The sequence below is a fragment of the Coregonus clupeaformis genome, chromosome 9 (assembly GCF_020615455.1).
Source record: "Coregonus clupeaformis isolate EN_2021a chromosome 9, ASM2061545v1, whole genome shotgun sequence".
Lineage (NCBI taxonomy): Eukaryota > Metazoa > Chordata > Actinopteri > Salmoniformes > Salmonidae > Coregonus > Coregonus clupeaformis.
The window spans coordinates 47,942,306-47,960,059 of record NC_059200.1 but is presented as its reverse complement, the minus strand read 5'-3'; the positions used below and the strand labels follow the sequence as shown (position 1 = coordinate 47,960,059).

Sequence of the window (17,754 nt, the reverse complement as noted above, 5' to 3'; positions counted from 1 at the left end):
CAGAGCTAGAAGGATGCACTTTCATACTAGGTTTAGGACCTCATATTATAGCTTATACTGTACATAACTGATGTACAAAACTATCTTAAAACTATCTACTTTGGTTTAGATACAAGCATCATGAAACCTTTTTTCACCTTTACTTAACCAGGTAAGCCAGTTGAGAACAAGTTAGGGGTAGCCAGGTGGAAAGCATGGCCAGCCATCACAAAATGCTTGTTGAAATTCTCAATTATCATAAATTTATCGGTGGTGACAGTGTTTCCTAGCCTCAGTGCAGTGGGCAGCTGGGAGGAGGTGCTCTTATTCTCCATGGACTTTACAGTGTCCCAAAACCTTTTGGAGTTAGTGCTACAGGATGCAAATTTCTGTTTGAAAAAGCTTGCCTTTGCTTTCCTAACTGATTGTGTATATTGGTTCCTGACTTCCCTGAAAAGTTGCATATCGCGGGGCTGTTCAATGCTAATAGAGTACGCCATAGGATGTTTTTGTGCTGGTCAAGGACAGTCAAGTCTGGGGTGAACCAGGGGCTATATCTGTTCTTAGTTCTGAATTTTTTGAATGGGGCATGCTTATTTAAGATGGAGAGGAAAGCACTTTTAAAGAACAACCAGGCATCCTCTACTGACGGAATGAGGTCAATATCCATCCAGGACAACCGGGCCAGGTCAATTAGAAAGGCCTGCTTGCTAAAGTGTTTTAGGGAGCGTTTGACAGTGATGAGGGGTTGTCGTTTGACCACGGACCCATTACGGACGCAGGCAATAAGGCAGTGATCGCTGAGATCCTGGTTGAAGACAGCGGAGGTGTATTTAGAGGGTAAATTAGTCAGGATGATATCTATGAGGGTGACCATGTTTACTGATTGTGTATGTGTGCCATTCAGAGGGTGAATGGGCAAGACAAAATAGTTCAGTGCCTTTGAACGGGGTATGGTAGTAGGTACCAGGCACACCGGTTTGAGTGTGTCAAGAACTGCAATGCTGCTGGGTTTTTCACGCTCAACAGTCCATGCCCCGACAAATTGAGGCTGTTCTGAGGGCAAAAAGAGGAGTGCAACTCAATATTAGGAAGGTGTTCCTAATATTTTGTACACTCAGTGTATTTCAGGATGTTGTGTCTCCCTGGAAATAATCAGTTACAGTTTTGAAAACATAGCTTGTCCAAAACAATAAACATTACAGTTTTGAATACATAGATTGTCCAAAAAAGTGATCTCTTGGCACAACTTACCCCAGGTATGGGTTAAGATGAGCCGTGGGACAGGGTAAATTGAGCCGCCTGCTAATTTATGTACTGAATGAAATGTGACCACTACGTTTTGAAAACCATGTCTATCTTGATTTCCCAAACACAATTCAAAACAATCACAATCACCTTTTGTCTTTTAATCATTTTAAGCATCTTTTAACACATGCTTTACACCTAACAAACACTTTGTATCTTTTTTTTTTTACACTTTTTAACAATGTGTACTTTTTTTAACATAGGCCCTGGTGTTACCTCATATCCCAGCGATAATGCCTTGTATTACACCTGGGAAGAAAATACCTCAATTTGCTCAACTTTCTATTGGCTCAACAATTGGCTCAACTTAACCCCATGGCCAATGACTCAACTTACCCTAAGGCAAACATTTGGACTATATTAGCCCACACAGCTACAAGGATGCACTACCATGCTAGGTTTAGGACCTCATATTGAAACTTAAAGAAAACCCAACTGATGTATAGAACAATCTTTAAATGATTTACTTTGGTTTAGATACAAGAATCATGAAACCTCTAACACAATTCATTAATTTGACTTGGTTTCTTCCTTCACAGACTGCATGAAATGATGACTTCCTAAATATTTGGTCACGTGATTAATGTTATGTATGGTTGCTTAGAAACAACGGGTGGCTCAATTAACCCTTTGGCTCAACTTACCCCACTCTCCCCTATCAGCTACATGTGTCATCTCAGGAACACTCAGACTACAATATATTAAACTTATTGCAATAAATGTGCCCAACTATGCCAACATAAACACGCCTTAGGCAAATTTTACTCCACGTTGTATCTCTCAATCACTTAATCATACAGTATAGTAATCCTTTGATACAGCACAGTCTGTTCTTCAACGTTTTCTACAGATATGACTGTGATATCTTGATCTCCACAGCTGCCATGAGTCGACTGTTCTGAGATTCAAAATGGAGGGCTCTGCATTCTGAGCATCTTCTCCAGCGATCAATAAGCTCCTCTTGACCTTTGTCTACATCAATAATGGTATTTCTGATTTTTGGAACAGGAGAAGAAGTTTGTCTCATCCTCAACACTGAGTATTTATTTCCCTGAGTCTTCAACAATAAAATTGCTCATTCAACAGTAATATTGCTCAACGTGGAAGGAAAGAAAGAAAGAAAGAAAGAAAGAAAGAAAGAAAGAAAGAAAGAAAGAAAGAAAGAAAGAAAGAAAGAAAGAAAGAAAGAAAGAAAGAAAGAAAGAAAGAAAGAAAGAAAGAAAGAAAGAAAGAAAGAAAGAAAGAAAGAAAGAAAGTATAAATGTAGGGCAAAACTGCAGTAGATTCTACCACTTACCCAGCCAGCCATTCATGAAAAAAAATTAACTTGCTGCCTGGAGTTGCAGTTGCTCTATTTCATTTGTATTCTGTGTGTTCTATTGTGTTTGTCTATCTCTGAATCATATGAACCCCAAGCAACATGAGGTGCATGACCTTCCCTCCAACCTCACGGACGCTGCCACTGCAAATGGCAGGTTGTTAATGTCATGACACTTTCACACGCACCAGGCCTGAAGCCAAGGATTTACCTCGCCCAGCCTTACATCTAACTTTTGCTCTCCTCCCAGGGCTCTGGGTGGAAGAGCACCCAGGAGCAGAGGACCTTTTGGGGGAATGTGCATTCAAACACAGGCCTATTATATACCTTGCACGCTGGATGAACATACTGTACGTGACTCAGTAACCGTGGTGAATTCCAACCACAGAGGACAGACGGCACCTGGGGCCTTTGTTCCACAGACCAATCAGACCACCACGGAGCTCCCTTCCCTGGCTCTAATGAGTTAACATTGTCTGGGGCAGGTAGAGGAGCTGCTAAAGACATGGTGCTGCTGGAGTACAGCAGAGGAGGGTAGGAGAGGATGGGTTGTCGGTAGACATAAAACACTTTACCCTCACTCAGCCTCTTGTTAAAAGGGGTCCATTAGCAAACCCTATTGTCCCATCCCCTCCTTCCACTCTACTTCTATGTGGGCTTCTCTGGGGAGGTAGAGAGGCTTATGCTTTCAACCAACTCTAAAGAGTCTAAAGAGAAGAAGAAGTCATCCGTATCCCAGCAGTGATCTTCAGAGGAGCTGAAAGCTTGGGGGTGCTGAGATAAAAGAGGAGGCACCATAGAGTAGTGATGGGGGGAAAACATTTATACAGTTACATATTGCAATACTATTTTTGATGATATTATGCCGATCATTTTACTTAAAGTAAAGATTTTTTTTAAAATCGAATAAAATAAATAAAAACGTTTTGGAAGAATACAATCCCTCTCCTATGTTTACTTCCAGCCCGGCTTTGTGGATTAGCGCAGTGTGATAATAGTCGCTGAGCATATTTGTTGAAAGCATTAAAGGTAAAATCATTCTCTAAAACAATAACCCAGGTGCTTCATTCAGGAATTCTGCCAACCATGAAGCATGGATTAGGCCGTTTATTAGGAGATTAAACATGCAGATGCATAACTTTTTGTCATCACAGAGGGGTCGTTCACATTGCCACAGGCAGCTGCCTACCATGACGTAACCTTCAGTTCATGGTGCGTTGACCACTCGCTTTGGCTACACAATGAAAATCAGTGTTTAATCTGGATGAAGGCATGCAGGAGTCAGAGCCAGACTAATCAAAATGTGGAGGGGCACTAGACCAGTGATCTATGTGTTTACTCTCTCCGGCCTTCCTCTGACATCATGCAAATGAATACTAATATGGCGGACAAGGGCAACTTCCACGAGTAACATCTTGTTAATCATACATATTATTTTATACAATAAACCCAACTGGAATTACATTTGGTCTGGGGAACGACTATGATGGCAACAGTTTAAACTAATGCCTATGGGTATTTGTGCCAAAAATAGTCAATTGTGTGCTCTTAACTTCGTATTATGATGAGTCCCACTTCAACTGGAAAACCTCATTTCAACAACCAGTAGAGTAGAAATTAACCTGAGCAAAGCTAGACCTTTGTATGTGCCTGCCTATTTCATCACAAATGCAGTTATTGTATGTGAACTCAGCAGTAAACTAAATACATGTATTAATTATATTATTTATATTTATTATAATAATTTCAATTTCAGTGTCATATAAAAAGCCCTTATTCGTCTACTACAATGGAGGCATACTTTTTCTCATAACAAGTGTCAAATCTAACAAATGACAAAACAACCTAAAACACACTAAAAGCAGAGATTAGCAGAGATATTGATATGACTGGAAGCATAACCATGGATTTTATCCAAAACATACCCAAGGGTTTGGTGGAGGGACCTACCTCTCAGTCAAATCCTGTCACCCTCTACACTGACATGCAGTTCTGACTAAGTAGCACTAGGGGATGCTCTTGCATGAAGCAAAACTTGTATCCACCAGTATCCACTTCATAAATTCCTTGAAACATTAGTATTTCCAGGCTAAACACATTACAAAGACTCAAACCACCTTGTTCACTCTTCTCAAACACAGGTATGTGACATGTTGTCAACCAACACCTTGTCTTCATCCCTTAAGGCAGGAGCTTCCATAATCAACCGCCATAAATTGAAATTCAGGTTACAACCTGAAACATGTTTCTAGGAAACATTCACAGTTGTGAAACTCTCTTATGGGTGGATTAGCAACAACATGCTAGGCCTACAGGTGTGAATTTAAAAACGTCGATAGTCATAGTAAAATGGGTTGTTGCCATTGAGATGACTTCTGAGGGCTTTTGGATTGTTCTTACCCTATTCTCCAAGCAATCACTGTAGGTGTATTGACAATACCCAGCAGATCAATACAGCGGTGAGAAGACTAAATATTTTGATAGCATTGGTTTGACTAGTAGCCTATTCCGTGCAGTGCGCTGGGGGGTTTCCTTTGGGAGAGACAGTGCATGGAATATCGGAGCAATGCCCACAAATCATTTGGAGATGGTGATAATCGAGTACTTACCATATTGACTTCAGATACCATGTCTATGCTGGCTATGTCTATATTCATCCCCACTCCCACAGGGGGACCTGCAAAAAATCAACAAAACGGACCGTAATGTTAACCATTTCATGATTTTTATTTGTTTATTAAATGAATACCATAAACCACAAATGTAGCCTAACACTTTGAATTATAGCAGCTGCGTACCAGAAGCACACGAGCAATCATTCATTGACTTGTTGTCAGACAGATACCACGATACAATATGGGGATTTTAAAAAGCAGGTGCGCACGGTGCCTCTGATGTTCATCGCAAAACACAGTGCATGGTGTTTATTTCGTATAAGTGCTTCCGAGGAAATTGAAAGTATATACCTTTGAGCCCAGCAGAATATAAAGAAGGGCTTTTCCACCTGAATAGAGAGATAGCCGCGTTCGTAAGGTAGCCTAGGCTAGACACAAATCGCCAACATAACAATGGGTTGGGGAATTGATAAACACGTTTCATTACACTACAGTCAAAAGGTGTATCATTGAAAGAGCCTACAACGTAAAATACCCTTCTAGTATTGTGTTATAAAGTGGTCCTAATCCGTGTCGTTTAGCACATGTGGAACGAGGTAGCCCAATGTATCTATAGGCTACCTGGACAACCGGGGGGTAGGCTATGTGCGTTTAAACTTTTAAAAAATGAGAAGAGGGATTTAAGCGATCCACCCAATTAGAGCAACAACTGGGTGTTATAGGGCTGACAATAGAAACGTCAATTAGAGTTGGTATTAAATTATTTCAATTACCTCCGAAATCCGGCCTCAAGCGAATGTCATATCCTTTCAACAGTCTATCCACAGTTTCTTTTACGATTGACATATTGCTAGGGTCATTGACACTAGAGAAAGAGAAGGAATACAATATTATATTTACAGGCTTCTGAAGGCATTATTTAAGCGTTTTCTACAGTGTAAAGCACAGCCATACATGTTGAAGAGCATCTAAACTGACCACTTACCTTTGCGCACAGACCACAGCCACTATTACAGGAAAGGTCCAAACCCCAAAATAGCTCATTTTTCTTATTCTCAACGCCGCCATAGTTTTGATATGATTTTGGATTTCAGTGAAGACAGACGAGATCCAACTTATTCTGGCCAGTGCAGTAATTCCAATGTGTGGCGCATGCGCATTTTCTACCACAACATCAAGGAGCAGTGGCTGCTGATGCTGGTGGTAGAGCAATTTCCCTGCCAGAGAAAATATTTGAATGGGTAAGCGAAGCCTACAAGTTAGTTTGAGGCAAACGGATGGATCTCACTCGCGTTCATGATTTTCTAAAACGTGTGAAATAAACGTTATATATATTATACTTTACTTTCTTATTTTCCGTTAATATCGATGTTTTATTCCACTTAGAAGGAATGTTTAAAAACTACAACATTAGAAATTAGGATGAGGTGTTGCATCGGCTACTTTATCTAACATCAACGCATACTTCGACAGATTCGTTGTTGTTGCATGCTTCGACAGATTACTCCCGAAAATGTTGGGAGGAAAACCTATTGAACAGTGTGTGTGTGTGTATGTGTGTGTGTGTGTGCGTGCGTGCGTGCGTGCGAAAGAGAGAGAACATGTGTAGCTACAGCTCAGAGTGCGCGTGAGCTCGCGCGAGGGTGTTTTGAGGCACAGAATGATGAGCACCAATATGGTAATCATCGGATTATTTTTTAGAGGTGTGTTTAGAGGGATGGGCAGCGACGGCACAGCTGATTAGTTCCTTTGGTATTGATCAATATTCAGAATATGTAGGCCTAGATTGAAATAATTCAAACACAACATGTATGAGCATTCGAGAAATAGTCAACTCCAATTTACATTTACATTTACAATTTAGAATTATAAATTAGGCTACCCATGCACTGCTCTGGATGTGCTCTCTCGCGCTCTCTCTCTCTCTCTCTCTCTCTCTCTCTCTCTCTCTCTCTCTCTCTCTCTCTCTCTCTCTCTCTCTCTCTCTCTCTCTTTCAAGGTGGGATGCTCCTCAAAGTTATTATGACGTGACTCAACTTCCCAATCAATTTCACCCACTTCACCTCTCCTACGCGTTCGTGCTTTTGACGCAAACTTGCGAAGGCGTGCTCAAATTCGTTTCATTACCACGAGTTGTTGCTCTTGCGTCAATAATGCGAATAGAATACATTAACAATAGCAAGTATGGTATACATTTCAAAGCAATCGCTACCCACTCCCGAACCGGACATACGCGCTGCGTAAAAGTGGACAAGCTTTGGTGGAATACAAATGCAATGGCGCTCCGCACTGGCCAGGGAGCGCAGGAGACCCCGGACGATAGTCGCAATGAATCAACATCCCTCTCATCTGTCATTCCTTAACAACCCACAATTAAGATGTGTATCATTGAGCTACTAGCTGCCCCATGTGTAGGCCTACATCAAAATGATATTAGTGGACATTATTGCACAATTGAATGTTGAAGTCCCCTCTTGGGGTATATTTTGTTTCGTGTCGGTTTACTTGTAGCCTGATTGCTTGATCTGCTATACATGAGATTATGTTTTTGCTTAATAACCCAGCTATTCTGAGATTGTAATTAGACCATGTAGAGAGAGATAAACCCTGCCCTCAGTTAGACACATAACCATTAGAACATCTGTCATTTAAACCATAGGCCTCAGTGGCCAAACATGAATAAACAACAAGGTCAAGTTCATTTGCTAAAAATTGACATTTGTATTTTGCTTCCATCGTGGCTTACAGCAGATACATAAAAACACACCATGCACAATACAATAAAAATTGGTTGTTAAATAGTCACTAATTCATTCATTCACTCATCTGTCTTTTGTTATTCATCATGAATGCATATAACTCCCTGCCTCCGCCACTACCCCTTCTAATACTTGTTCATTTGCTCTACACTTCTAAAGAACATAACTCAAGTATTTAGCACTTGATTATGTTGCTTTCAGAGAGTGTATTTTCACGTATTTCCTCTCCAAGGTCAAACAGACTTCATCCCAGCACTAAGAGTGAAGAGCACAGCGATACAAATGACTGATGGGTTACTGACTCTTCATAATCAAACACTGATCATATTTTCATCTCCCTCATGTCCAGTCAAACTGCATCACACCATGTATTGGAATACAGTGTTTTTGGCTGTGTTTTAATACAGGGTTTGTTTCCTGGCATCGAGGGTATTGATGGAGAGAGAGGCCAGTCTGGCCTGTTTGTGCAGAGAGCCTGTGTACACAGATAGCACAACACAGCGCATCATCTGCCATGACTTTGGGTCGCACTGTTACCACAAGCAAGGAAAAGGAGGAGGAAAGTAAACATTAGCAGTCCTCTCACAATGGTACCCACTCACTCAGTGATGTGCTATGTTTGCCGGTTAAACTAATAAACTGGAAAGGTCATAGCTCAAATACTGAATGTCTTAAAACTAATGTACAGACACACAGACACATTCCTAAAATACTATGAGACGATGACTCATTTCTAAATGATAAACTCTTGAAAAGACCAAAGTTACATGATGTTTGAGTTCTTCTTTTTACTTGAGTGTTGACAAGTAATGCAATCTCCTCACTGAAGTCAATATTCTTTTTGTTGTCTCTGGTGTCTGAATTAATATTACATTTCAGATGAAAGGAAACATATACAGATGTAGGATCTTAATTTGAGCCAGTTATTTTGCTACCGCCAGAAGATAAGCCTGCAGCAACAGGAAATGTGAATTATTATGTGGATTATAATTAATGGACATTTTTAATAGGTGTTGATACATTTTTCGTAAGGGAAAATCACATTTTAAATTTCAAAGTGTTCATTATAAACTTCAGAATCCTTTTAAAATCTCAAATACACTACATATTTTACATTTCCTGCATTTCAGGAAAGTTCTCCTGCAACAGGGGGATCAAATTATGATCCAACATCTGCATGATAGAGAAATAGCTTGGGCAGAACACTGAGTTCATCCCTCAGTGTACTCAAAGCAACATTACATGCACATACACACACACACACATACACACACTTTCACACTCATCATATATGCTGCTGCTACACTGTTCTTTTTTAAACTCTTATTATTATCTATCCTGATCCTTTACCCATGCCTATATGTACATATATACCTCAAATACCTCGTAACCCTGCACATTGATCTGGTACTGGTGCTCCCTGTATATAGCTCCATTCTTGTGTATTTTATTCCTCTTGTGTTATTATTATTATTTTTATTATTTTTAACTCTGCATCATTGGGAAAGGGCTCATAAGTAAGCATTTCATGGTGAAGTCTACACCTTTTGTATTCGGTGCATGTGACAAATACAATTTGATTTGATTAGATTTTTATTTCCATGTGAAAATAATAGTGGTACATAAAGACCCTTGGGTAACAGTGTACTTGTTGCTTGAGTAGCACTGTTGCCTCTATACCTAGCCTATGTTGCTAACTACAACATTATTATTACTTAAGAACTGCTATATAATTACAAGGTAATAGTGTTTATCAGTATAGGTTGTTACACAATTGGAACAAGGACCGTGTGTTTACAGATCCACGTGTTGCCTAATTACTCATTTTTGTTATGACACATTTTATCGTTCCAGTATGCAACTAATATGTTTTGTTTTACACTTTTCAAAGGGACGTTGTTACATGTAACTACACAGGGCCAGTAACACCAATTCCCAAAGTAGTCCCAGGGTTGATATGGTCTTGTGGAGCTTAATAGACTAGGAACTGGTAACAATATTTGGAACAAGGTACACCTTTCCATTAACAACAGGTTATTTTCAGTAACAAGTTTATTTCCATGTTATCACTTGTGTCAAAGGGTATATTGAATAGAATGTTATGTAAATACATTGTTTTTTGCAAAAGATACACGTGTAATTATAATGTACCTACTCAGGAGCAACTGATTGTAAATTGGAGCACAATAGGTTTAATCTTTTAAATTATTAGCTAGCTTTTAAATTACAATAACATCCTTTGCAGACGATTCTATTCTAACCAGGGGTGTATTCACACACACACACACACACACACACACACACACACACACACACACACACACACACACACACACACACATAGACACAGACACACACACACACACACACACACACACATATAGTAGGCTACATAAAGTGTAATACATAAAAACAACATCATCACATGATTATTGAAAGCAGTATCCAGAGAATGTGTGGACAGACTGGATTATTTTTTGATAAACCTAATGTGGGGAGTTTGCACCTGGTCACAGATCAGTGTATAGACCCCCTGTGGACATCTGACATGGCCAGGTACCAAAGTGAGATGGCGACGTGGCAGGATGCCAGGGTGGCACAATGAGGCTAGATGGTACTCATATCTTTTGAGGAATAGTTTTAGAAAACCCATCTTCTGAATTATAATCTTGATGTTTGGTGTATATACCTGTAGTATGTACAGTGCGTCATGTATCAACATTATAATAATTTTAAAAAACACAATGAACAGGTTTTGTGTATTTAAAATGCAGTGAAATGATGACTGCACTTACAGTGCTGAGTAGCCCTTTCTTGCGGTCAATGACCAAAAGCGCCCTCTTTGGTCTCATGGGTGGAATGTTATTGATATTTTTATATTTTTTTGATATTTTTTTTTAAAACCTATTTTTTTGAAAATCCAGTGTTTCTATGTCAAACAGTTTTGTTATATTTCAGTCTTCTGTGGTGTATATAAAGTGTAATATTGGGATGCAAACTCAAAACTGAATACATTTCAACTCTATATCTGACATGGTACAGGTGTCTTCTTTATTTAAGCCCATAACCATGTGTGTGAGGTGTATACTTTTGTTTCAAAGTGGATTTGTTTAAGACTTCCAAGAATCACTCTGTGTGACCTTGATTTAGCCCACTGCAGTAAAAGGTTATGTGTCCCTATCTAAATAGAGGGTCACAATTAAACAGCCCTAAAAGGTACATTTAAATAATGCCTCTCTTGACAAGATGTATAGTCAAAGTAGTCTTATAGTGATGAAATCAAAGAGCTTGACCAATTAAAATAGATAATCAGAGCATAAAAACTCAAAAGGACATCTGGTACTCTAAGGATCAATCATACTTGACTCATTGAATAAAGTCTAATTTCCAAAGCAAGTTGTTTTCAATATGAACTTGATGTTTCTCAGAACTGTTTCTCATGCCAAAAGATACATTGAATAGAGTAGCATATACTGTATGTACATGAACGTGCTGTTTCTAAAGTTGATTTGAAAACATTTGAAGAACTTCAATTATTGACATCAAAGGTTTTTGATATCTATAATATACATACCATACATCATAAAATGTATAGTATCCAAAAATGAATATTAGCTCCAAAATGGAAATGATAACCCCAATCTTGACATCTGTTAACATTCTTCAGCAGCCATGTGGTTTCCCCCCACTGTGACACCAGGTTTATTTGGCGATGACTATCAACAGTTTCCTTGCCAATGCCAGGAGTGAGCTACATTTTGAAAGTGTGGAAAACCAGTAAAAATGGAGACCATCAGCCATCCTCTATGCCTCATTAACTGCCGCCAATAAGAGGAGGCGCCACCTGCTGTTTCTCAAGGTCACAGCGCCCTTTACACTACACGACAATGGACACCATCGCCAAATCTGGGTTGAGTGTCTTGGGGTGAGTGTCAGCTTCAGCCACAGTTGGGAAGTATATCTGAGCGACCTTGCCAAACAGTGCCTTTTGGTGCCTTGGCTTCAAATATGGAGATTCCAACAGAGTGACAGGAGCTCTTCCACCAGCAGACCTCCCACATGAGATCCTCTTGTCAACATCTGCTCCTCACTCCTCCTATGTCCCCCCTTTTGCCCCCTTCTTTGCCCCCTCACAGAAGAGCCTTGCTAGGCTTACCTCAGAACAACCACTGCCGACACACACCACCTCTGCAGACTCTCTGACTTTGACTTGACTCACTGAGTTAATTTTTCTGTAACAGCAAGCCGTTACCAAAGATACTGTGTAATAAAGCACAATTGCCACATCCACTGTTGGTGGTATGTTAAATATAATACAGCACTACAGAATTGCTTCAGATTTTGTTAAGTATTACACACATACACTTTATACAGTTGGACTAAGATGTCAAGGAATAAAAACTTGGATTAAAAGTAGACATTGATCTAATCGAATTAGAGAAAGGATGTGATCTGGTGTTTATCCGGAGTCGATGTAAATAATTAAAGAGGTGATGCAGTAAGCAGGGGATATATAGTGCCTTGCAAAAGTATTCATTCCCCTTGGCGCTTTTCTTATTTTGTTGCATTACAACCTGTAATTTAAATTTTTATTTGGATTTCATGTAATGGACATACACAAAATAGTCCAAATTGGTGAAGTGAAATGAAAAAAATAACTTGTTTCAAAATATTCAAAAAAATAAATAACGGCAAAGTGGTGCGTGCATATGTATTCACCCCCTTTGCTATGAAGCCCCTAAATAAGATCTGTTGCAACCAACTACCTTCAGAAGTCACATAATTAGTTAAAAAAAGTCCACCTGTGTGCAATCTAAGTGTCACATGATCTGTCACATGATCTCAATATATATACACCTGTTCTGAAAGGCCCCAGAGTCTGCAACACCCCTAAGCAAGGGGCACCACCAAGCAAGCGGCACCATGAAGACCAAGGTGCTCTCCAAACAGGTCAAGGACAAAGTTGTGGAGAAGTACAGATCAGGGTTGGGTTATAAAAAAATATCAGAAACTTTGAACATCCCACAGAGCACCATTAAATCCATTATTAAAAAATGGAAAGAATATGGCACCACAACAGACCTGCTATGAGGGCCGCCCACCAAAACTCAGGGACCAGGCAAGGAGGGCATTACTCAGAGAGGCAACAAAGAGACCAAAGATAACCCTGAAGGAGCTGCAAAGCTCCACAGCGGAGATTTGAGTATCTGTCCATAGGACCACTTTAAGCCGTACACTCCACAGAGCTGGGCTTTACAGAAGAGTGGCCAGAAAAAAGCCATTGCTTAAAGAAAAAAAGAATTAAACACGTTTGGTTTTCGCCATGTGGGAGACTCCCCAAACATATGGAAGAAGGTATTCTGGTCAGATGAGACTAAAATTGAGCTTTTTGGCCATCAAGGAAAACGCTATGTCTGGCGCAAACCCAACACCTCTCATCACCCCAAGAACACCATCCCCACAGTGAAGCATGGTGGTGGCAGCATCATGCTGTGGGGATGTTTTTCATCGGCACTGACTGGGAAACTGGTCAGAATTGAAGGAGTGATGGATGGCGCTAAATACAGGGAAATTCTTGAGGGAAACCTGTTTCAGTCTTCCAGAGATTTGAGACTGGGACGGAGGTTCACCTTCCAGCAGGACAATGACCCTAAGCATACTGCTAAAGCAACACTCGAGTGGTTTAAGGGGAAACATTTAAATGTCTTGGAATGGCCTAGTCAAAGCCCAGACCTCAATCCAATTGAGAATCTGTTGTATGACTTAAGGATTGCTGTACACCAGCGGAACCCATCCAACTTGAAGGAGCTGGAGCAGTTTTGCCTTGAAGAATGGGCAGAAATCCCAGTGGCTAGATGTGCCAAGCTTATAGAGATATACCCCAAGAGACTTGCAGATGTAATTGCTGCAAAAGGTGGCTCTACAAAGTATTGACTTTGGGGGGGGTGAATGGTTATGCACGCTCAAGTTTTCTGTTTTTTTGTCATATTTCTTGTTTGTTATCTTCAAAGTGGTAGGCATGTTGTGTAAATCAAATGATACAGACCCCCCATAAATCCATTTTAATTCCAGGTAAGGCAACAAAATAAGAAAAATGCCAAGGGTGGTGAATACTTTCGCAAGCCACTGTAATTAGTATTGAAAGAGACTAACAGTCAATGACAAGAACATGTCCCAGAATAGCTGGCTGTAAAATAGGACATTCACTGGGTCACAAGCTGGGTACTGTAGTTTAGTGGAGAAGGGCCTGCTCCTCAGTCTGGTCTTTTACTAGCTTTTATTAAACTCATGAAATGCTTTGACTGCCTCTTAGTACACCACAGCACTAGCTAACCTTCTGCTGCTGGCCATGGTGCTGAAGTTTTAAAACTGCCTTACTTAGGTCTGTAGGATTATGCCACTGTCCATGGTGCTGAAGTTTCAATTGCAGTTGGTTGCCTTACTAGGGTATGTTAGAGTTGTGTTTCTGACCATGCTGTTGAAATGTACACTACTGAAGTTGATGGGGTGAATAAAGTTTTCCTTCATTCCATTCCACAATTATGAACAATAACATTTCATTGTATAAATATGTGATTTTTCCCCCTGGAGATGCTGAGTATGCCCACAACAGAAGTTGTTGTACTGACCAAAACAAAGTATCAAATGTTCTATTTTCCCAGGCAATTTGGCAAAGGTCTCTTTTACAAAGGTCAGGGAGTTATAAAAATGTTTCTGTGAAGCAAGAAACTGCAAGGCACTGAGAAAGCTGCTTGATTGAATTAAAATACTTCAAAATCAAGAGTTATGTGCGAACACTCAGACATTGTCAGAAGCTTAATGAAGGTCAGTTTGTCATCTCTGGAGTGACTCAGTTATGACACAAGTCATGTAAAATATTTGTATCTTCAAAAATGGAATGGAAAACCCTCACCTGTTGATATGTGCGATATCCTGGCTCAAAATGGCTACAGTGCAGAAATAAACATTGGTGATGGGTGTAGTTACCCCTCAAGTTACCCCTGTGCAATATAAAGTGCTTTGAGAGCTGTATAATGCACAATGTTAATATAATCCATTATTATCATTATTAACATGTACGCAGTGCAACTCTTAAGATTCAAGTGATCTGTTCAACGATCCAGTGATACCTTTTATTCAAACAATGCATATTAAATGTAATGAACTAGAATGAATGCTTCCCAGAGTAGGATATATTGTATTTGGACAATTAGCAATTAGGCTCCACTTGTGGGCCAAAATGCCTTTCAGTGGCACTATCTCTGACCATTTGGCACTTTATGACAGAGATGATGCTCCAAAGACCAGCACAGCTTAAAAATCACCATATCTATCTCTGCATCAGTGCACTCTGGGTCACCATCATGTGTGTGTGTGTGTGTGTGTGTGTGTGTGTGTGTGTGTGTGTGTGTGTGTGTGTGTGTCGGCCAGAGAACACGCCTCGGCCGCTTCAACAGAGATATGATGGTCATGGTTCTACCTCTTCTTAATGATATGTGGTTGAAGCCCCTGCTGTATTGCCTCCTGAACAGACCCCTAGTCCCATAATGGATGACATGGCTCATGTGATGAATAATGCTGTGCCCATTGCACGGTGCTTAAACCTCACTGCCATGGAGGTGGATTAGGGTAATGGCCCTGTGTCATTTCAATGGTGGCATTACCTAGCATGCCAAGCAGATTCACACCAGTGAAATCTGAAATAAGCTCCCTTCCTAAAAGGCATCTTGGCTCAGAGCATGGCTTCCATTAATGCTAAATGAATCATATTACACAGTAATGTTTACTATAATGTTGATTCAACCACTGCCCTTGCTGCCATCATTTCTACAGACACTCTCATCCAGAGCGACTTACAGTAGTGAGTGCATCAATTATGATACTGCCAGCCCCCCATAGGAATTGAACCCACAACCCTGGCATTGCAAGCACCATGCTCTACCAACTGAGCCACACAGAACCACCATCATTATCATAACTGTCACTACTATCACTAACAGTGCTTCTGCTGCTATCACCAGAGCCAGGAGTTTTTGCTGACCATGTGACCTTCCTACGGTCAAACTCAGGTCTCCTGCATGCCACAACACTGTGTTAGCCTGTGGAGCTAAAGCCTAGGCATTAGCTTGGGGAGCTAACGTAAGCCTCCAGGTCCTTACTATGATTAAAACAACTATATTATTGTCATACAAACATACACTGAGTGTATAGAACATTAGGAACACCTGCTTTTTCCATAACATAGACTGACCAGGTGAAAGCTATGATCTCTTATTGATGTCACCTGTTAAATCCATTTCAATCAGTGTAGATGAAGGGGAGGAGACAATTTAAAGAAGGATTTTTAAGCCTTGAGACAATAGAGACATGGATTGTGTATGTGTGCCTTTCAGATTGTGAATGGCCACGACAAAATATTTTAGTGCCTTTGAACAGGGTATGGTAGTAGGTGCCAGGCGCACCGGTTTGAGTGTGTCAAGAATTGCAACGCTGCTGGGATTTTCATGCTCTACAGTTTTCCGTGTGTATCATGAATGGTCCATCACCCAAAGGACATCGAGCCAATTTGACACAATTGTGGGAAGCAACATTGGCCAGCATCCCTGTGTAATGCTTTTGGCACCTTGTAGTCCATGCCCCGACAAATTGAGGCTGTTCTGAGGGCAAAAGGGGGTGCAACTCTATATTAGGAAGGTATTCCTAATGTTTTGTACACTCAGTGTATATTATCATGACTATTTCCTTGACCGCCCCCATTTAACACGTTTTATCATGTCTACATAGCCACAGCATTACCCACTGCACCACATCTTGAAGAAGATGAGGTGGGTGTACACCGTTCAAAGTGCATTTAGAACATTATATAACTTACATATTGAGTAAAATGAGACTAGGATTGTGGGGATTCATTGTATAAATCATTTATAACACTTTTCATGCTTTTTTAGAAAATATGTATGTCCGTCAGATAGATTATAAATATGGTGAATATGTTATGTAAAAGTTAAATGTTATGTAAACATTAAAATCTGTCTTCCATGTTTTGTACAGACTAAAACAGTAGAAGATAAGAACAAAAGATGTCTCAAATGTTAACAGAAAATCTAAGTAGAGATTGTGGCAGAGAACTTATTTGAACTAAATAGCATATCATATTTGACTGCACAAAACACTTTGTTCTCACATTTGCCTTTGTTCTGTATTAAATATTCCCCAATTTGAAATGAGACCAACTGTTACTGTACTTGTCAGAATAAATGTGTCCATACAGCTATGATTCTATCTAAGTGGTATAAAACAAGTAATACTTTTTTTTGTAACAGTCAAATTTGTGACAAATCCAAAATGAACTGACTTGGACAATGTCACTGCAGGTCAGTGAGAGTTTGGAGCCAGCCAGCCAGCAAACCCCCTCCTACTCCTGCCTTGCCACCACCACCACCAGCACAATCACATACACCATCCTAGGTTTATCTGCTTTGTATTTATTTGCTAACCCATGCAGAAGATTTGAACAAGCATACACAGACTGTTACAGCTAATGGAAAAAGCTGTTTGACCAAGGTCAAACTGTTATCTCCTCAACTTTGTTATGAATTAACATCTGTAGAATGCTCTCCACTACAAAAATGTAAACCATCTCTGGTGTAATCTCTTGCAGCAGGACATTTGAGCCTTTTCCAAATCTCCAAACCGGTCCTTGCTAATTCCCTGCCAAAACTATCAGTTGATTTCTTCCTTCTAATGTCCCATAATGCCTTATTCGATTATTGTC

The 17,754-nt window shown here is 40.1% G+C and overlaps 1 protein-coding gene across 1 annotated transcript in view; it reads right to left on the bottom strand.

Moving 5' to 3' along the window:
• LOC121574021 (gamma-aminobutyric acid receptor subunit beta-2) overlaps positions 1–6,541 on the bottom strand; it is an 88,560-nt gene extending 82,019 nt beyond the window's left edge. The window contains exons 1-3 of the mRNA XM_041886534.2: positions 6,206–6,541; positions 5,994–6,085; positions 5,215–5,282 (exon numbers count right to left, since the gene is read on the bottom strand). Coding sequence (XP_041742468.1) covers positions 5,215–5,282; positions 5,994–6,085; positions 6,206–6,288 — 243 coding nt within the window. The 5' untranslated portion in view covers positions 6,289–6,541. The remainder of the gene's footprint in view (positions 1–5,214; positions 5,283–5,993; positions 6,086–6,205) is intronic.
• Between the last annotated feature and the right edge of the window lie 11,213 nt (positions 6,542–17,754).